Source organism: Ischnura elegans (genome assembly GCF_921293095.1).
Source record: "Ischnura elegans chromosome 13 unlocalized genomic scaffold, ioIscEleg1.1 SUPER_13_unloc_1, whole genome shotgun sequence".
NCBI classification, from domain to species: Eukaryota; Metazoa; Arthropoda; class Insecta; order Odonata; family Coenagrionidae; genus Ischnura; species Ischnura elegans.
Genome location: NW_025791657.1, coordinates 8602370 through 8623735, shown reverse-complemented (window position 1 = coordinate 8623735; position 21366 = coordinate 8602370). Strand labels below are relative to the sequence as shown.

The 21366-nt window shown below is 39.0% G+C and overlaps 3 protein-coding genes and 1 pseudogene across 3 annotated transcripts in view; 2 read left to right on the top strand and 2 right to left on the bottom strand.

Moving 5' to 3' along the window:
• Positions 1-744: 744 nt before the first annotated feature.
• LOC124172320 lies at positions 745-2606 on the top strand. Its single transcript, XM_046551764.1, has 3 exons — positions 745-1512; positions 1619-1763; positions 1845-2606. Exons 1-3 carry the CDS (start codon positions 1358-1360, stop codon positions 1986-1988), a joined length of 444 nt encoding a protein of 147 aa, XP_046407720.1. The 5' UTR covers positions 745-1357; the 3' UTR covers positions 1989-2606.
• Positions 2607-4619: 2013 nt separating this feature from the next.
• On the top strand, positions 4620-16571 carry LOC124172561 (RISC-loading complex subunit tarbp2-like). The gene is made up of 2 exons (XM_046552004.1): positions 4620-4734; positions 15790-16571. The coding sequence occupies exons 1-2, from the start codon at positions 4620-4622 to the stop codon at positions 16569-16571; spliced, it is 897 nt and encodes a 298-aa protein (XP_046407960.1).
• A 235-nt stretch (positions 16572-16806) lies between these two features.
• On the bottom strand, positions 16807-17274 carry LOC124172019 (annotated as a pseudogene).
• LOC124172018 overlaps positions 17174-21366 on the bottom strand; it is a 41354-nt gene continuing 37161 nt past the window's right edge. The window contains exon 4 of the mRNA XM_046551418.1: positions 17174-17428. Coding sequence (XP_046407374.1) covers positions 17289-17428 — 140 coding nt within the window. The 3' untranslated portion in view covers positions 17174-17288. The remainder of the gene's footprint in view (positions 17429-21366) is intronic.

The following is a 21366-nucleotide window of genomic DNA, read 5'->3' as shown; positions in this document are numbered from 1 at the left end:
CGCACACTAGCAGACGCTTCATTCCGGTGGCACATACACCTGCGCGCGCCTCCTCGCCGGCGGGAATCCAAACTGGGCGCTCTGGTTAGTCTGCGCCATGCGTTAGCCTGACCTTTTCTCTTGCGGTGGTCAGCCGTCAGAAGAAGAAGGCGGGTATCGCCCAGACCACGGCCAGGGGTGACCAGTCCCTTTGCCGCGGACCCGTGGATCGCCGATGTTCTGAGTGCCCACAAACCTCAAATACATGCACACAACTTTATAAAAAAAACAAAACACGCTTGATTATTGACGTACGTGGCTATCGGATTTGAGTTTATTCCTCCCAATTACAGAGGCAATGAACTTAGATTTAAAAAATACGAAATCTAAAGAAAATAATTTGTGGCTGAGATAACAAAAGAAAATAATTTGTTTTTTTTTTCTTTGGAGCAAAATAGATACAATATATTCACACATTCCAAAATAATAACAGAGTGCATTAGTATTTACAAAAAAAAACTTAACATTCCTCTAATTGCTTTACAATCAACATAAGGCAATAGAAACAAAATAAATATAGCTTTTTAATCCTAACACCTCCCACCTGCTCCTTTGCCTCCGAACTTTCGGGATTCATTCTCCAACGTTTGAGGGTTACAACACGGTACATTAACCCGTACGGGTTAATGTATGAATGCGTGTCTGTTTGCATGTCTGAATTCATGGACGTTTGCGTGAACGAGAAGCATGAATGAGCGGTTCCACGGTACATGCGTTCGCACAAGTTATCACACATTTTCTCGTTATACGAGGCGTTTAGTTTTTGTCTATTCCATTTACATTGCGCAAAATATAAATGTGTAAACAGTATCATCAGGTAGGAAGCAGACGATACCTACCAGAAAATAATTCCCTTTTCGTTGTTTTCTGTGGGGGAGATAGGACCACCTGGTGGTAGAATCCGGAATATACCTATTCAGTTGTTTGGCTCGTGTAATTCAGTTTGTTTACGGCGTTTCTGCTTCTGGTTTTCACCTCGCTTTCTTCTGACTTCTATTTATACTCTCGTGATACCGACCCTGGCACCTCTTGGACTACCCGTTTGATCGATAATTGACGTTGCACCTTCGTTTGGCCCTACTCTCCCGTTATTGACCTTGGCATCACCTGGACTACGCATACGGAAACTGGAGTTTGGGAGTCAATTTGAATCCAATTTTGTGAATAATATGGATTCAAACAAGGCAGCGATTGCAGCCATAGCAGTCATATCCATTATGCTTGCTGCTGCAGAAGTTATGAGAAGACAAGGGAGGAGGAGGAGATTTGGACCAGGCCATGGATCCGGAGGAGAGAAGAAGGTCGTGGGGTGTTGGACATGGTGCATAGGGAGCTTGCATCGGAAGACCGTGATGCTTCCAAAAATTTTTTAAGAATGACAGAGGAGCAATTTTTTGAAATCCTGAGCATGGTCAGAGACGACATTCAAAAGCAGGGCACTGGAATGAGAGAGTCGATATCTCCGAAAAAAAGGTAAAGTTTTTAAGTTCGTGTTGATGAAAAAGTAATGATGACTGATATACTGTGTCGTTAAACGTGGGATAAAGTAAAATTAATGGAATGAAATAACTGGTTCCAGGCTATCACTAACCTTGCGATTCTTGGCTACCGGAGAGACCTATCGATCTATGATGTATGATCGAATACACCACAGTACCATGGGGGGGATTATTCCAGAGGTCTGCGAAAGTATTTACCGAAATCTTAAAGGAAAATACCTCAAGGTAATTATCTTATAATTTTTACCCTTACGAGAATGATAACTGGCGCATAAGATCAATTTCTACAAAGTTTAAATCTTTCAGGTACCACAAACACGCAAGGAGTGGGAGGATATTGCCAATGAGTTCGAAACAATATGGAACTTCCCAATGTGCCTCGGTGCAATTGACGGGAAGCACATAGCGTTCAGCCCACCTGCCAGCGCGGGATCCCATTATTTTAATTAGAAAGGGAATCACTCTATTGTGCTGCTGGCAGTTGCGGATGCCAATTGTAAATTTATTTATGTTGACGTCGGGGTCAATGGAAGAATTAGTGATGGTGGTGTGTTTCGGCAAAGTAAATTGTCAACAGCTATTGCCCAGAACTCTCTCAACTTCCCACCCCATAAAAAAACTACCCAATGGACAAGTGGAAGTACCATTTGTGTTTGTGGCTGATGATGCCTTCCCGCTCACTACCCGCATGTTAAAGCCCTACCCGAGTATAGACCTCAATGAAGAGAAGTGGACGTTTAATTTTAGACTTTCGAGGGCCAGGAGGGTAGTGGAGAATGCGTTCGGTATTCTGAGTAACAGATTCAGAATTTTCCTGACCACTATAAATCTTAGTCCTGCAAAAGTGGATAAAATTGTGCTTGGATCAGTTGCCCTACATAATTACCTTTGTGAAAAAAATGGTGTAACATACATAGGAAATGCAGAGGATAGTCCATTGCTGGAATTAACCCAACAGGCTGGGAATAGACCAGTGAATTCCGCAATTACTGTACGGGATGAATACAAAAATTATTTCAGAGATAATTAACTGAAAAAACTGTAAGATTGAAAACGAAAATAAAATTGAAAATATGATTGAGTACATTTCACAGGTTTATTCACCATTGTCATAAAACACCTTCCAAATTTGAAACATAATTTTATTTTATTTTCAGCATTCTTAATCGTCCTAAGTTTGGAGGCAATGGTGACCCCAAAGCTTCCCTCCAAGTCCTCAGTTATCTTTGAGGTCAGGTTTCCAAGTGCCTGAGAGGCACTTTTAAACAGAACACTGGCCTCATCTGGTGATGCCACTTTTCTCTTTTTGACGGACCCAGATGGCCCAGGAGTAGGCGGAGTATGTCGGCTAGGGCCAGGAGTAGGAGGAGCACTCGCTGGACGGACCTCGTCATCGACGAATACAAGGTCCAGCATCGCCTCTGTCCCTGCCCCCTCCAACTCTCCTTCCTCTACCACAGGAATCTCGTCCTCATAGACAAGAAAGTCCTGTAGATCATAAGAAATGACCTGATGTTAATCTTTAAGATAGAAAGAGCAAATATTTACAAATTATTTTTTTAAATTGTCTTTTCTCATGAATACCGCAAGGTAGAAAGTGGCAGCTTACTTAAGTAGTCTGTGGCATTAAATTTTGTGTGAATTAGGCACAGTATTATAATAGTTATTGGTCGTCTTAATCATCCATAAGTTTAATCCATTATTTATTGTAAAAGGCTTAATCATCCACAGTAGAATGAAGTAAGTATAACTCAAGAAGACAGTTATTATGAAGATGTTTAAATCTTTAACGTAACGTCCAAGATATCTTTCTTACAAAATTTTTAAGGAAGGATAAAACCTACTTCAGCTTCCTCATCAAGAGTAGATGCTCTCCCTGGGTGAGGTGTACTCATCAATGAATGTTAATTCGTTGAAATAAAAAAGTGATGGCACATAAACCTGGAAAAATCAGTATAAAGAGTATGCAATTACATAGCAGGTATGACAAGATCAGCAGTAAAACGTCTGTTATTATATAATATATATTTACCGATTCCACCCCTACTCCCCTTTTTTTGGACGATATCACCTTCCTCCTCTCCGCCAAATAGTTGGTTCTCAGGGAATACCACTTCTTCCTGCATTCCTCGGAGGTAGTATTCGGTCTGGAGGTAATGCAAAGAAGCCAACTTATCATACTATTCATCTTAAGCCAACTTATCACTATTCATCGCCGTTGAAACAGTATCACAATTAATTGAAAATAAAAAAGTATGAAATATTTTAGTGAAGCATCAAATTTAATAGGGTAGTTTCCTATAATTTTTTATTGCCTACATCGAAATATTATTACTCCTGGAGTACGTATTTCAAGCATTTAACATTATGAATACACCAATGGTGGTAACGAATCGCAATCAATGCCTTTCGTTTTCTTTGATGAAGGAAACTACCCTATTGTTTCATAATACGCTAAAATATAAAAGTCGACTTGGCTTTTGATATTTACCTTGCAGGAATCATCCCCTCAGCAATCTTGCGGAACCCGATCATTCTCTTCCCCTTATTTTTGTACAAGCTATTCCTAGGGTCAAAGAGGTAAGGCCTCTCGCTGACCAAAAGAATCAGCCTCTCCACTTGGCCCCTGGACCACGACATCACTTCAACAATAAATATACCTTGAGTGTCGTCCAAACAATGCGAAGGTCAAAATAGGGATAAAGCCGTCGAAAATTACGCCGAGGTATATAAGTTCCGAAAGAGTAGTCCAAATTGTTGCAGGGGTCACACCGGTGGAGTAAGGGCCAAACGAAGCAAAGGTCAAAATCACAAATTAATCCAACGTAAACAATCACGAAAGCACAAGAGCACAAGCGAGATGACAACTAAATGTGTCGTTTCCCACCAGGTGGCTCTGTTATCAACTTGTGCGAATGCATGAACCAAATTAGAACAGGTTCTATTTTCCGTTCACGCGTTCATGCATTTGTATATTTTGGGGTGGTTACACGGTGCATTTTGGCGTTCATTCTCGCGTTCATACATTTAGACATTAACCCGTACGGGTTAATGCACCGTGTAACCAGGCCTTTAAGAAAGATGTCTTACCTTGCGTGGCCATGCGAGCACTTCCTGTCGGTTTTGAGTGGTGGGGGAAACGTGGGAGCCGAAAGGAAAGGAGTTATCGCTGAGTTTGGATGGGGAAGGAAATCAGGTAAGGAGGGAGACAGCCGCCTCTAACAATAGCTACTTTTAGGAAAAATTGTTTATCTGGCGTATCAGGTGACTTGATAATTGACACATTTTGAGTATTTTTTAAAAAATATAACATCCGTGGCAAGTTATGTATAGTTGGAAACATGAAGAAAACTATTATTACAAAAAAGAAGTAATCTTTGAATCATAATGTTACGGAAGTTATATCAGAGCTACTCCAAAAGTATTTTAAAGATGTATTTTTTTATTTTAGAATGGGTAAATACCAAAACTCTGTACATATTTAAAATGCAAAATAAAATATACACTGTAAGCGCTAAGCTTAATAGGAAGGGCCAGGTTCGTAGAAGGCAGAATGAGATGACAAGTCAGATGTCTGGTTCCACATGTTTAATTCACAGAGAAAAGGTAAAATCTCCCCTTCTGACATACAGCCACTAGTTGTCACCCTTATAATATGCAACACTCCTACATTCGTAGGGTAGGCTTGAGTGCACAAGATTCAGGATATGCTTGATGTTTTATCAAGGGTTTTTGTAATGTGTAGCAAATCAGCGGTGTATTTTTACAGACATAACGAGAAAAATGAAAAAATGCTACAAAAAATACAAAATACCGCTCCTATGACTTGGGGGTCAGAAAATAAACTACGAATTCCTGTGTAAATACCTTTTAAAATATAAAAACATTTCTATGGAAACTAAAGAATCTTAAAAAATATAACCTCCGTGGCAAGTTATGGATAGTTGCAAACATGAAGAAAACTATTATTACAAAAAAGAAGTAATATTTGAATCATAATGTTACGGAAGTGTTATCAGAGTTACTCCAAAAGTATTTTAAAGATGTATTTTTTTATTTTAGAATGGGTAAATACCGAAACTCTGAACATATTTGAAATGCAAAATAAAATATACACTATAAGCGCTAAGCTTAATAGGAAGGGCCAGGTTCGTAGAAGGCAGAATGAGATGACAAGTCAGACGTCTGGTTCCACATGTTTAATTCACAGAGCAAAGGTACAATCTCCCCTTCCGACATACAGCCACTAGTTGTCATCCTTATAATATGCAACACTCCTACATTCGTAGGATAGGCTTGAGTGCATAAGATTCAGGATATGCTTGATGTTTCATCAAGGGTTTTTGTAATGTGTAGCACATCAGTGGTTTATATTTTACAGGCATAACAAGAAAAATGCTACTTAAATACAAGATACCGCTCAAAATGTATTCGAAATGAAAAATACCAAATACTTTTGACTTGGGGGTCAGAAAAACAAAGTATGAATTAATATTTAAATACCTTCAAAAAACACCAGATTTTCTTTAAAGTCAAAATAAAAATCTCAATGAGAAAAATTTTTGCATGAAGAAGATCAGTAATGGTACTGGGTACACAGCACAGCGTTGAGGGGTCAAATATGCCGTATGTGTAACATTTTAATCGAAAAAAAATAAATGAACAAACAGGTCTGCATTCTCCAGCCACTAGTTGTCATCCTTATAATATGCAACACTCCTATATTCGCAGGAAAGGCTTGAGTGCATAAGATTCAGGACATGATGTTTTATTAATACAATGTCCCCTTCCGACATACAGCCACTAGTTGTCATCCTTAATTATATGCAACACTCCTACATTCGTAGGATAGGCTTGAGTGCACAAGATTCAGGATATGCTTGATGTTTTATCAAGGGTTTTTGTAATGCGTAGAACATAGGCGGTTTATTTTTTACAGGCATAACAAGAAAAATGCCACAAAAAATACAAAATGCCACTCGAAATGTATTTTAAATCGAAAATACTCAGTAGTTTTGACTTGGGGGTCAGCAAAACAAAATATGAATTACTATTTAAATACCTTAAAAAAACAGATTTTGTTCAAATTCAAAATCAAAAATATCTCAATGAGAAAAATGTTTGCATGAAGAATATCAGTAAGTGTACTGGGTACACAGCACAGCATTGAGGGATCAAATGGGGAGTCGAGCCGTGCATATAACATTTAATTGAAAAAAATATACATCTACAAACGGGCCTGCAATTTCCAGCCACGAGTGGTCATCCCATGGCCCTTATATACTGGTTACTAATCTTCAGAAGTTTCGCATTGAATTCGACAGGGGGCGCTGTTGCCTCAACCTTCCGACACCAAATAGTTCCTTTTTTGAACCAATGGTAGCGCTAGTGTTGCTCAGAGTTTCCACGGACAGAAAATTTAACATGGTGATGATAGGGAAAACGCTGACTTGTGGTGTTTTTTTCCGTTTTTTCAGTGGTAAGGAAGGTCTCTGGAGGTTTTATTTTTTTACAGTATGAAACTGTGTGTAGTGGCTAGAAATTGGTGCTATTAGCTCAGAAAAGTCAGCGATGGTTCAGGAGTAGTGACTTGAAACAAATCCCGTGCCCTCGCTCGTAGTGGGATCCCGTTTACTTATCTGTGAACACCATGGCTTACGACAAGAGATCGTGTTTTGTGCGTGGTTTTAAGTCAGGATATAATGCTAAGAAGAATTAAAATTCCAAACTGGGCATTATAAACTCCCATTTGTGGAAGGCGGCGGTAAGTACACTGAATGTTACATGTTGTATTTTTGAATAAGTTGTTTCTCAGTGAGAATGTAACTAATTCGTGATAACGGTGAAGGCCCGAAGTCTCACAAAATTTTAGCAATGAAGTTTAATAACAATACACATGTTTCAGCTGCGTGTCCGTATAACAGCATTCGTCAAAGATGAAACACCTATCCCGCTTAATATATTTAGTCGACCTTATTCCAAGATGGCAGAATGTGGTGTACGCGTTAATTTTAATTTGTAAGTAATGTGTGCCGCCTACTGCCTATCGCATGGCACAGTGAGTGTTCGCATTTAAATTTAATATTTTTTAAAGATTGTTTTGTTCTATCTGAAGTACAATCAAACTCTTGACAAGTTATTTTTAAGTTTGTTTTTATCTGGAATGGAGTTTTTATGTTGTTATGGGTTGGGTTTCTTGTTTATATACATTACTATCTGGGAAGCCCTTTGATTTTGAGCAGCTCGGAGATGAGTTAGAGAATTTTCCTAATTTTTTGTTCATTGAAGTTGGCCGTTGTGAGTGAAAATGCAGTTGTTTATTTCTCTTCGTCACAAGATTCATAAGTTTTGTTCATGGTAGCAGAGAGGAGTGCTACTCGATCGCAGTCTACTACACACCGCAAATAAGAGTATTTTTTCTGTATCTTGGCCTCTATTTTTAACGTATATTAGTGCCTTACAGGGTTAGTCTTGAGGAATTTAAATGAATTGCAATTTAAACGACCGATAAATCTTCTTTTACGTTATCTTAGCTCGATCGGATACAAACCATATTTGTATGATGATTTTGATGTGGCAGACACAGATTTTCAATGTAGCTGTTGAGTGTGTGGAGCCTATAATTAGTAAGGCTACAATATGCTTTAAATTGTGACTCCAAAAAGTATAACTATGTTTGCATAATTGCCATTAAATGAGACAAAAGTCATCCCCGCATTGATATGTTTTGGAATTGTCGCCGCGTTAGTTCCATGTCCAGGGGCAGATTCAGGATTTCTTTCTGGGGGGAGGGGCACAAGCAAGGCCGTATCCAGGATTTTGTTCTGGGGGGGGGGGGGCACAAGGATATCTCATAATGCAAAGAGAACTCAATGATAATGTGACCGTATTAAAAATCTTGCATATTTTTGAGGGTCTTTGGGGGGGGAGGGGGGAAATGTGCCCCTGTGCCCCCCTCCCTGGATCCGCCTATGTCCATGTCTTAAATAAGGAAAATACTCAGAGTTGGTGAAACCCTTTTGGAGATAAAAATTTATTCTTGCTTCAGCTTCAATAGGTCTTATTTACCAGCCGAAATTATAAAACTAATAATTTACAGCACATAGCGCATTTCCATGGTGAAATTGTTCAGTTTATGTCATCGTTCCTACAATAAACTGCATTACACTCTTTCTCGTCCCGATATGCTGTCGAACCGCCGTCAACACTACAGGTAGTTCTACATTTCCCCTAGTGGAGGCGCGACTGTGCCCACAGTTTACTTTGGAGGGGTTGGAGGGGTAAAAGCGTACGCTGAGGCAACAATTTTGAGCCGTAAATTAGTAACCAGTATATAAGGGCCATGGGTCATCCTTATAAAATGCAACACTGTTAAATTCGTAGGCCAGAGTGGACTGCATAGCATTCAGGATATGCTAGGTATTTTGTCATGGGTATTTGTAATGCGCAGAAAATCAGTGGTTTATTTTTTACAGTCGTAATGAGAAAAATGTGAGTACAGTCGAAAACATTGGAAAACAAACAACAACAACACACAAACAAAAACAGTCAAAGGATCGGCCTTATTTTCTCGCTTCTGGAGGTTTCTTTCTTACCCAGATTTTCACATAAAAAGGTTCTGGTGAGACACCTCTAATTTACAGAGGTACAAATAAGGAAGTAGGGGGTAAGAGCAATGAATCTGCACTCATTAACTCATTATGTAGGCAATCATATACACACTTTAAATTATTCACAATGTTTACAAAGGAAGCTATATAAATAACATAAAATATAATCTATAAATATCTTTTAGATTGTCCTATGGCATTATTAATTAGTTCTTTCGATCCCATAAATCTCATTAATTTTTTTTTCCTTTTTGAAACAACTCTACAACACATCTCGATTCACTGGATTCAAAGATGCAACAATTTTAACTATTGAAATTTTCTTCTCATCCCAGCAGTGCCAAACCATTTTTCCTTAAGATCAAATCCTCGTGACTCCCTTCAGAATGGATGTAAGTAAATGATTGCTTCACTAAAAATAACTTTGCAGTCTTCTGCTAATTGGAAACATCACCATTTACCCAGGTCTCCGTTGACGGGGAATCGAAGAAATGCATTTCAGTACACCATAATCATTCATGCTGAGTGGTGTTCTTTCAGGTTGTGATGTAATCCTCCTTGGGTGTACTCTCTGTGTGGGGTTATTTTTAGGCTTGGAGATCGCTATGATGACTTCAACAGGTACAAAAAGATAAGAATTTTTAGGTGTCAACAAAATATTGAAGAATTAATTATTTGCAAGTTATTCTGATGAAAGTGCATCTTTGACAAGCAAGGATGTGTCACACAAGGGTGTGAGAGAAATCACAAGCATGATTTTAAGTACTCAACCACCAAAACCATTGCATTAGTCTTCACAACAGATTGTGAATGCAAGAGGAAAACTCACCTCATTCCCTTCCTTTTCAACTACCAGTTCACCATGTAAACGTATCTCAACTTTCTCAGATTCCAACATATCCTCCTTCAAGGAATGCATCACGAATTAATCATTAGAAAAGAAGAAATTGGAACGATCTCAGAAGGAAACAGTGAAATTTGAATAATACTTTATCTCATTATGGTACAAATACTTTTGGGTATATTCACTAAAGGGAGAATTTCCCTGCAGCATCCGAAATTCTCTGCAATAAAATCATCTACCTTCTCATAGAATTTGAAATGTGTTCCTCCATATTCTGTCAAGCAAGTAAAGTTAAGCATTCCAAAGTTGTCTTTACCCTTTGCAGTCCACACAAGAGGAACACGTGACACTCACCTCACCACTGCATAATGAAACACTTGCACTCTTTCACAAATTTAATCACTTTTTCCTACATACCTATTAGTCTCTTGCCAAATAATTTTACTGACAGTTCCATCACAGAATTAAGTCTTATATTGCTTTTGCTTGACATGAAACGACGATTTGGTTCCAGGATGATGGTAAAAAATATTCTACACTTCAGCAGATAAATCTTTCTGATTTAGAAGTTCACCATTGAGATATCCCATGCTTGACACATTCCACACTCCCTAAACATGATCATGGCTTCAAATGCACTGAATCTCAAGATAGCTAACTAACTATGCATTTGTTCCTGCAATATTCCTTCCTTAAATCAACTAAAGAAATAGCCAAAACTCATTTCACCTGTTTCTAATTATGTTACTGTTACCTAATTATTATTTACTGTGATATATCTTATGTGAAATGTTTTAGAGAAACTTTTGTTAAGCTCTCAAATGTCCTGATGGCAAACCCCACAAAGTGGCACTGCTGCAGCCTGTGTCGCGTCTTGTCAGATATTGGATCACAAGATTATTTTGGTCGTCTCAAGGAACCTCTCCTATTGGGAAGTTAGGATTTAAATTCGACTACAGTTGCATCAAAATTCATTAGTTTTCTCTCTGTATAGTGTTTGCGCTCAAATACAATCTTACTTATGAGGTAAAGATAGTAACTACTAAGTACCATTCATTTAAAGTCAGTTTAACTAGTATGTGCATTTCATGTGGCTCATCATGAAGTACTTCCACATACATGTAGTGCTTCTCCTTATTATTTAATTTTCTCTTAATTATTTGATATCTTCCAGATTTATTTTTTTTATGATTTGATGCCCAAACTTCATGCTCATTGTCTACTAAATGGTTTATTGCTCCAACATTGCTTCAATTTCCTTGCCCATAGCTGTAGTGAGACATGAATCACCTTATATCCTGTAACCCTGTCTCAACGTGTGACATGTTTACTAAGTGATCGTATTGGTCTCCTATCATGTGGAGGTTGTCATTTATCATTTGAGTCACCACAGTTATTTTTGTAATTTTCTGTGATGATTGCATTCCGCCAACTACCTGTATCTCTTTGCAACGAACTGTTGTCACTGATATTTGATGCATGTGCATGTCACATGTCCATGGAATTGCAAACTTCAAGTGAATTAATTTCCATTATGTCATATTTTAATTTAAATTATTTTACTTCTGTTTTCAGTTATTTTATAAATAAATGACCATGCACATAGAAGTAAGAGTTACCAAGATTACTCATATTATTAACTCCCTGAATGCCAATTAACTTAGGTAAAGAAAACATGCACAATGATAATTTTCTTAAATACACTGAGTAAGTTTGTCATAAGACTACATTCATTAACATAGTTTCTTATGTTGGAGTAGCATTAGTGAGGCTTAAATACACAATGCGAAAGATCAATACTACTGATACGTTTATTTTAACTTCACATCAGCACTATACCCTAAAGGTGTGAGATGTGTCAAAAATTATATGTACCATCCTTATGGATAAGTCACCCAGCTGGTAAAAATAGTGAAGCACCTGGAGCCTGAATCTGTAGGATAAATGTTTCATACCTGTGTGTGCAAGCCAGTGTATGACTCCTTGTAGAGAAGGATCTGAGCAAATTAATCATGAATAAAATTTCTCTCCATTGTGTGTAAGCAAATGCGAGACAAAGCTGCACGCAAAAGACTGCACAATAATATCAGGAATAGGCTTGCTATCCCAATTGTATACCATGTGATTGCTGAGGGAGAGAACCTTGAATGAAATATTTACAGAATATCTTGCATCAGAGTGGTTTCTACTGTGTCTTTGTATGCAAATGCATCAGTAGGTTGATCGTCCTAGAGAAAGATTTTGCACAATCATTTCACGAAAAAGGTTTTACTTCTGCATGTGTGCATTTAATGTTTCGATCAAATTTTGCAGTGATAACGTCTTTGTGTTCGCATGAGTACAGTGAGGTTTCTCTCATTAGAGAACGACTTTGCACAATAATTAATGAAAAAGACTTCTCTTCTGCATGTGTACGTAAGTGAAGCACTAGTTTGTATTTTCTACTAGTGAAAGATTTTGGGCAATTATTATACAAAAAAGTAGATGGGTAAAATAGCAGATTTCTCAATCTTGAATATCAAATTGAAATAGTAAATCATTGCTCGAATATTCGAATATGTACCTCAAATACTAGAATTGCATAAGGCATATTGAACGTATTTCTTATTCTATTTCCCTTGATGAATGTATAAATATAAAGGTATACAAGGGAACCTCGATCAACTGTTTTTCAAGGGGATGGATGAAAAAACGATGAATGCGTGAATGTTTGACTAGGTGGCCTATGCCGCACGAAACTCAAGATTTTGGCAATTAATTGTGATTTCCGTTACAGGATTCAAACAGGAATTTAGTTGATTAATGGCATATTTTAATATGATGGAAACAATTAGGGCATATAGTTGATTTGACTAATATCTCTTTCAAATATGCAAAGGGGACACCACCTCGCAAAAAATGATTGCATGCCATCTCGGCATTAAAATGCTACCATGGATTTCTGTCTGATGTATTCTTATCTACCAATCGCCATTTCAGTGGCTCGCCCATCTGATACTGGGCCTCATCCAACTTCTTATTTTCAACAGGTAGATCACTTTGCCCTGACTCCTACTGTCAAGTGCTAGCGGACAAGCAGAGGCAATTTGAAATCACACACGTGCTTCTCCGCCAGGCTTTCTTCATCAGTTATTTTCAGTCAATCTTTGGAAGTTCTCACAAGATAAGCAGATGAATTCGAATTGCTAGCAGAGAGAAACCAAATATCCTGAGAAAAATATCCCTTCATCTGTAGCTGTTACAATACATTTATAGCATAACTCATAAATTGTAACTTGATATATATTTGCAAAAAAATACCCCATCAACTTCCCAGAAGCTCGGCTGCGAGGATATCGAGTTTCGCCAGAATGCAAAGTCTCCATCGTATTTGGCATTTATTTCCTTACGTAAATGCTTAAATAAAGTCAGAAATATGTCGTGTTTGGTCTTATTCTTTTTTTGCATTATGCACACATTACTAATATTTCAATCCAATAAAGGTATAATATCAATTACCAAAAGTCATTGTTAGACACCTCTTGGGCTAGCAGATAACTCACGCAGCAGTTGACCTCCAGAAATGGGGAACTTAGAAGCAGGTAAGCAGAAAAAGGTCAGTGAGGAGAAAGAGGGAAGGGTGAAGCATGATTCTATTACTCTCCTGTAACTTGATATTTTCTTTTGAAGCTTTACATTTATGGTCTTCGTAATATGAACCCTGCGCGAGCTGGGGCCTTTTGTTTGATTTTGGAGAGGAGGAAAGCATCGGAGAAGGGGCCGATGGCTGATGGATAGAGGGGGTAGAGGATTTTGGGTATTGTGCTATGTAGTTACTATCTCACAGCATTGAGGTTCTCCTGGGGGGGGAAACTGGGGATTTTCCGATTTTTTCACCCGATCATTTTCGGTTCCCATGTCGAACTCTTTACACCACTCTAATCCGCGAATTTGATGTATTTCGTCAACTTGCCTGTAAATGGCACTGCATGCACTAAACGACTAGAGTTCTCTACAATTTGCCAAGTAAACTACCAACGATGTGCGTGCGACAGTGTATGGTACAAAATTGAAAGCATTAGAGATTTTACCTGTAGCATAATTATTCGAGATCTCAAATACTTTCTAGTATTTTAGCATTCGCGGATACTATTCGTGCATTTCTGCAAAAAAGGTTTCTCTCCTGAGTGTTTTTGCATGTGATTGGTGAGGGAAGAACTCGAAGTGAAAGACTTGCTGTAAATCTTGCGTGTAAACGATCTCTTGCCAGTGTATGTACGCAATTGTCCGATGAGACTTTATTATCTATTGAAAGATTTAGTGCAGTGACAACATGAAAAAGATTTCTATCCTGGGTGCGTATGCGTGTGTAGGATGAGTTTCTCCTTTATGCTGAAAGTCTTTGCGCAATAATTGCACGAAAAAGACTTCTCTCCTGTGTGTACACGCGAGTGTTGGACGAGTTTGTCCTTTCTAGCAAAAGTCTTTGCGCAATAATTGCACGAAAAAGGCTTCTCTCCTGTGTGTACACGCGAGTGTTCAACGAGTTTGTTCTTTTTAGCAAAAGTCTTTGCGCAATAATTGCACGAAAATGGCTTCTCCCCCGTGTGGGTGCGCAAATGCGTCATGAGGTTGCCTTTAAGAGAGAAAGACTTTGCGCAATCACTGCATGAAAAAGGCTTCTCTTCCGTATGCGTGCGCATGTGTTGAGTTATGTGAAACTTCGAAGCGAAAGACTTTCTGCAGATCGTACAGGGATAACGTTTTCTTTCTTTGTGCGAACGCATGTCATTGCCAAGAATGCATCTCCGCGTGAACGACTTGTTGCAGACGCTGCAATTGAAAGGCCCTCCTTTTGCACCTCCTAGCGCATCATTTCTGAGGTTTCTCGTGCAAGAGGTGGTGGACTCTGAGGACATATTCTTCGTGTATGGTTTCCCATCCCCATCAGAACTTCCCACTCGTTCCGCAGTTTTCCTCTCTCCAATTCCACCACAGATTTCTAACACGGGCGCATTTACTTTTTGCATCGCCCCTCGTCTTTTCCTTTTCAATCCCATCAATGTCTCAGAGGTGGACGACTCACGAGAATTATTACTTTCTTCTCTTGATGCGGGGACTGTGAAAGACTCATCTTTTCCCATAGATGATTCATCATTAGGATCCAAATTGCTGGTACCAGAATGAATTTCCATGTGTTTGATCAGATCATCATTGGTGTTGAATCCATATCTGCAGTGGGAGCAATAATATATCTTTTCGCTTGAATTTTTACGATTTCTAGGATTTTTGATGAAGCAATAACTCATCTCTTTTTTGTTTTCCATTACTGCCTCAATGCCACTTCTTCTGTTTTCACTGACTCTGATCAACCTAAGGCTACCTGTGATATTTGGTGCATCCCTTCTATCCCCTACAACAGTCGTTGTGGCTCCATTTCCACTGTTTCTAGATGCTGGAATGTGTTTCATATAACTGTGTCCATCATCAGGAATTGAGTTAGACAGTACCTTGTCAGCATGATGGGCAATGCCTTCTTTCAAATCTTTATCCATCACATTCATTCCATCCCCACATGGGGATGCCACAGTCTTGGATTGTGTCACATGCCGGGGAGTTGGATGATTGAAATCATTGTATTATCTGTTATGCATTAATTTATATTGATTCCACACCTTGTGGTGAGTGGTAGCTGTTCAGAGAAATAATGATCAGCGTTGTACTACCACTTGAAAATGCTTGAAAATTTCATTTCATGGCCGCAAACTTGAATGATCTGTAACCTTAAAATAAATAAATAAATAATCTGATAAATTAGTTCGTGCGCAGCTTCTGGTTACAAGTGGCGTTACCACAAAAGTGGCACTTGATAAGGATGACGCTGCGTCTGTGGCTGTCTCCCCGTATGCTGAGCAGGTGACGGAGAATTCTGTTGGTGCGCTGGCAGAGCTGTGTGCGCAACAGAACCTCAAAGAACCAGAGTACCAACTGGTGGCTGAGTCTGGTCCTGCGCATTCGAAAACATTTGTCATTCTCTGCCAGGTGCTTACGCTAAGGGAGCAGGGGAAGGCTCGCACAAAAAAGCAAGCCAAACAAATTTCTGCCAAGCTGATGATTGACAAGATAAGGGAACATCTGGCCATGGCCTCACCTTTGATCAGTGAGACGAGAACGGTGAAGCAAGCTGAGAAGGTGAAATTTGAGGAGAAAAATTATCAGGCTGCCATTGATGGCTACTGCTCCATCAAGGATAAAGATGGTGGGAGTTCAGCTGGCAAGAATGTGAGCCAAACGCTCAGTACGTCTCACCTGATGCTGCAAGAACTCTACGGTCCTCAGCTGTCAATTTTGAGAGGTTTTGCGTTGAGCCACACACCCAAGGAGACTTTGGAGAAGTTTGCAGAAGGGAATGACCTTCCTCTTGATTACATGTTCATGAAATCTAATCTTGGGAATGCATTGTGCGCTGCTAGTCTGGGTACCACTCCGGAGTTGGTGAAATTTGGTGAAGGTCCTGACAAGAGTGCAGCTGAAGAGATGGCGTCGGTCAATCTTCTTCACGCTCTGATGATGATGATCGGGCGCTGCGAGGAGGAGTGACCATAAAGCGCAGCAGCTCTGCGCTTTTTCAAATAACGGTGGTGCAGTCGACCACCATGTGGAGAGCCTTTATTTTTTCTGGCTGTGCTTGAAATGCATTTACATATATCTTTTGTTCTCTTGCTGATGAATTAAATTTATCTATGTTTTGTATAAAAAAAATAAAAAAAAATAAAATAAAAAAAAGTTCTTGCCGTCATTGTGTTTCTTGTCATCTGGATTTTTTTTCGGAGCGTGGTAGGGTAGTCCATCAATGCAGGTTCACTGTCGATTACGATCCAATCGTGACCATCCTCGGTTTTTCTTAACGGCGCCTCCTCCTGCTCCTGCTTCGCCTCCTCCTACCTCCAGACCTCTTGGAGCGGCCCCCCTTGCTGCGGGATCTCCTCCTCCGTCCTCGGCTCTTGGAATTTCGTCGTCTGCGGCGGCCGTCCACAGCGTCCAAAGCCACGCCTTCAGGTCTGGCGGATTTGTATCTTCCACCTTTTGCCACCACCATTCCCTTGTCCACAGCTTTCATCAGGGCAAGGGCGACGTCATTTTCGGTGATTTCTGGTCCAGTCTTGCAGTTATTTTGTAGGTAGTTGGTGATGCCCTACGTGGTGGCCCCTTCGGTTTCATGGATTGCCTGGATAGCCTCCACTACTTTCCCCGCCAGACGCGGGTTTCTTCTCTTTTCTACTCCCTTTACCGCCATTGTTTGGCAGGATTTAGATGTTACGGGCGGAGAACCCGGCTTAAAACTGAAGCTGATGAACCAATACAATCATTTTTAAGGTCAATCCATACATTTCTTTCTGCCAGCAGGTGTGAAGTTGGTGTTGTTTCTACCAGCACTCGGTCAGGAGTTGACAGCCCTAGAAAAGAAAATCATATTACAATCGAGGACTCACAGATCTAATTTTTAAAAACCATTTGATAGATTGAAACCTATTCCCTTTAATTAATATTTTTGCTGGTTGCTAAACACAAATAAGGTTTCATTCTCTTTTGGCAATTTCAATATTGGTTCAATTATGTCTGAAAAGGGAAGGCAGGCATCCATAATAATCACTATATTGAAATTGTTGATGAAAAATGAAATCATCCCCTATAAAAATTTGTTCATTCAAAAGACAAATGTGTGCTCAGTAATTTTGTATTATGTAAATTGTAATGTTCTTGAAGCTGATATTTTAAATGACAAATAATTTTTCATTTAGGAATACTTAAGGAGAGAATAATGTTTTCCTTTCGTTCCTTTGCAAGTAGATCAGAAGTCAGTCTTTTTTGGTAATTTCAATAAACTACAATTTTGTCCAAAAAGAAAAGTCAGGCATCAAGAATAATCTCATATCAAGCTTGAAATTGCTGAAGAAAAATGAAATCATGCCCTTTTAAAAAAAATGCATTTAAGAGACAAAAACATGTGTTCAGTGGTTATGGATTATACACATCGTAATGTTCCTTAACACTTTCAATGCTGACCATGTAAAACTCAAAATCGACCCCCGGTGCGGCTGTCGTTTTTTAATGCAAAACGCATGCATGGGTGCCAAAAGAGCTGGAAAAAATAATGAAAAAATTTTCTTGGCCCTAATTTGTTAGCTATGAATTTTTTTATTTATGACGTGATATCACGTCACCCGCACAGCGGGATATTAACGTAATGCGGGTTGCATACTGTCGGATTTTTCCCCGTGCCACCGTTTTCTTTCAATTTTTTTTCTGCGCTATGTATCCAAAAAATACGAGGAAAATGAATTTGTTATGCTCTACTGGTATCGCCATTGGTATTTTGCCACTGCCATAGGGAAATTTTTGGCTTAGATGGATGTAATGCAAGTTATAACTACAAGGAATCGCCGTGAACAGCTGTTTGATTGTGATGGTAATTCTGCGCCAGATATTTCGGCGTATTCCTTGTACTAGTAATCCTAAGTATCGGGGTAGGGTTCGATAATATTGAATAATTTCTACATTTTCTTCTGAAGCCACTATTCTCGTCACAAATTCCTTCACTCGTTTCGTGTTTTCAGCTCCAATTCCTTTCTTCCCATACGACCACCCGTAAGCATCAGATATTTAGCAAAAATGGTTTTCACATACCATTATGTATTCCCTTTACTGCAGGTGCTTGAGATGGGTGGCACTCTGCTTTCGAGATTATTTTCCGACGGTATATTAGGGTGTTTCTTGACGTGCACCACTCCTGCCGGCTGTTCTAAGTTTGGAGGGGGTACGTAGATGAAGAGAGGGGTGATAGTAAGATTTAGTCGGTCCACTTGTGAGAACTAGGAATAACCTTTTTGGAAGTACCATCGGCACATCAAAAAGATGGGGAAGGTATGGGGAAAGATTTTGCTGATACGTGTCCTTTTAGGGGTATAGGCTCCGTTGGCGAAATAAAAATGGATGTGGAAACAAATAATCAACCCATAACTTCCTCATTACTATCTTCTGAACTCAAGCCAATAATATATTTTTCAATATGATGTTACCGAGTTAGAAATTAATGCATAAAAACTGGAACTAATAGTATTTGCAAGCAAACATCTTACAAGTAATCTTCATTTAGGCCACGTATCGCAGTTCTTACTAAGAATATTCTGCGAAAATCTGAAAATGATGTAAATTTTTACCGCAATAATATTTTTTCATTTGGTGCATTATAATATCAATTCGAGTAAACCATTCAATAATACGTATTGCTAGGAATAGATTTGCAGCATCTATGCCCCTTATTACTTACCCGATTACCGAAAGCAACGATACGTTTTCTTTCTAATTACACGAGAGAAAGACTAATTCCATCGTGCTAGGAAATCTCTAGTAACTTCTTATTTATGTAAGAGCCCTAGACTATTGAAAAAAGGAGCACATAACATGAAAAAAAATATTTTATTTACCCAAAATAAATTCAATACAATCGAAATGATGACCATTTTTAAATTATATATTACATACCACTACGTACAGTCATGTATGTTTTACCAATGTAGGAAATACCTCTCACAAATTTTATAACAATATGTTTAACCTATAATACTATTGCAATATATGATACAAAAATATATAATACTATTTATGCCTTCTTATGAAAGAAAGAAAAAAGCTCGGGATAGAGTAGAGGAGACCTAGCAGCCAATGTAGATATCTGCGGTCTCTTTCCTACGCCCAAGAGTGCTTGAACCGCAATAGTGCAATACTTGCACCATCAATTTTTCTGTCTGCTACCTTCCTCTTGGATGAGTTCAGGGAAGTGAGATTGAGATATTGATGGTAAAAGTTGCTTGGGATAAGGAATGTGGGATGGAAGAATAAAGGATCTAATGACAGAAAGACGGAATTTATAAGGGTAATCTTTCCGGCGGGTTCACGATAAATGAAAAAGCGTGCATAGCTTTCGGGAAGGAATTATTAGGGAATCAATGGAGGAGTGAAATGAATCTGAAAGGGACGGATTTTTTAGAGGAAATACTCAGGCTCTGAATCGTTTGGGCCGGTATTCGCTGAAAAATGTAGGGCTTGAAGAATGCTAAAGAATCCATCACGACTCATGTATATCCGAAAGCAAAGCAGGTCAAACAAGATAGCAATGCTCCATAAGTCGGATATATTGGTTATAGGAATTGTGAAACCTTGTGAAATGTTATAAACCTTGTGAAATATTAGGCCTATAGAGGTAAAACTCTTCATAGGTCAATTGCTTCCAATTCCTAACCTATTCTTTCGAAGATTATGAGAAAGTATGTCTGTATACGAAAGAGGGTGTCTGGGAAAAGGAGACGCAAAAAACACTTGGGTCGTTGGAAGGGGGTGGAGTGGTGAGAGCTGGGTTTTCTATGAAAGTGATATTTTGAGGGGTCACTGAACTAAGGGTCCACCGCAAAGGACAAACGGTATTGTTAGAGGGTTCAGGAAAGAATAGGACAAAGGGGATGGGCCAGTGATTGACATAAAGGGATCTGGCGTAGAAGGAGGCAACGGAGTACCTGACTGTGAGGGTTCAACCTCCTCCCCACCCTCCTCCTCTCTAATTTCTAGCTCGGAGTCTTCAGAGAATGCCTGATCCCGCTCTCATCCAGGAGCTCCCCCTTCTTCGTGTACATTCTTCTAGAGAAGGCAGAGAGCTAAGAAGGAAATGTTTGTGCCCTTGCGGAGGTTTCCTCCCTCGACGTCGATGGCTGCAAGTCCTGATGGAAGGTCGAAGACTGCTGATCATCTACAAAAGCTGATGAATAGAGAATTTCACCTCTTTCAGGCGGCATCGACTACCGGCCAGCATGAAAAATTTTCCGTTTTACTACTCGCTTCCGTACCATCTGCAATAAATACATTGTATTTTTTTTTAATTCCGATAAATAACAGGATCAAAGTAAACACTCTCGGTGAAATAGGTCAAAGCTGAAATGCTACAAACAGCTTTACTAATGTAAAACTATGTTTAGGAACTAAATATTCACAATGGCGAGACAAAGAATTGAAAGCACCCATAAGCCATTGATTTCACGGTTATCGAGAAAATAAAAGCATTTTTATATAGTAACTCCTTAGCACTTTTTCGCCAATCCATGGGATAATGTGCAAACAGTGATTTGCAATTATAATAAGAATGTTTATAAGTGCATAATATACATACATCAACAATAAATATTATAAATAACTTACACTTTTTTCGTAAATAACTTCCTTCACTCTCGTAATATTGCCGCTTGTCGATCCCCTCCCTGCTTAGGAGTTGCACTGATAAACAAAGGAAGGGTGCAAAAGTTAGAGATATGTTACGTTGCATAAAAAAATGTAATGGCATTTT

Bases quoted from the DNA above. Each gene is read 5' to 3' on its own strand.
- LOC124172320 (XM_046551764.1), top strand. From the start codon at position 1,358: ATGGTGCATAGGGAGCTTGCATCGGAAGACCGTGATGCTTCCAAAAAT. The intron at 1,513-1,618 runs GTAAAGTTTTTA...AACTGGTTCCAG, and splicing joins TCGATATCTCCGAAAAAAAG to GCTATCACTAACCTTGCGAT. The intron at 1,764-1,844 runs GTAATTATCTTA...TAAATCTTTCAG, and splicing joins TTAAAGGAAAATACCTCAAG to GTACCACAAACACGCAAGGA.
- LOC124172561 (XM_046552004.1), top strand. From the start codon at position 4,620: ATGTCTTACCTTGCGTGGCCATGCGAGCACTTCCTGTCGGTTTTGAGT. The intron at 4,735-15,789 runs GTAAGGAGGGAG...CTGATAAATTAG, and splicing joins TGGATGGGGAAGGAAATCAG to TTCGTGCGCAGCTTCTGGTT.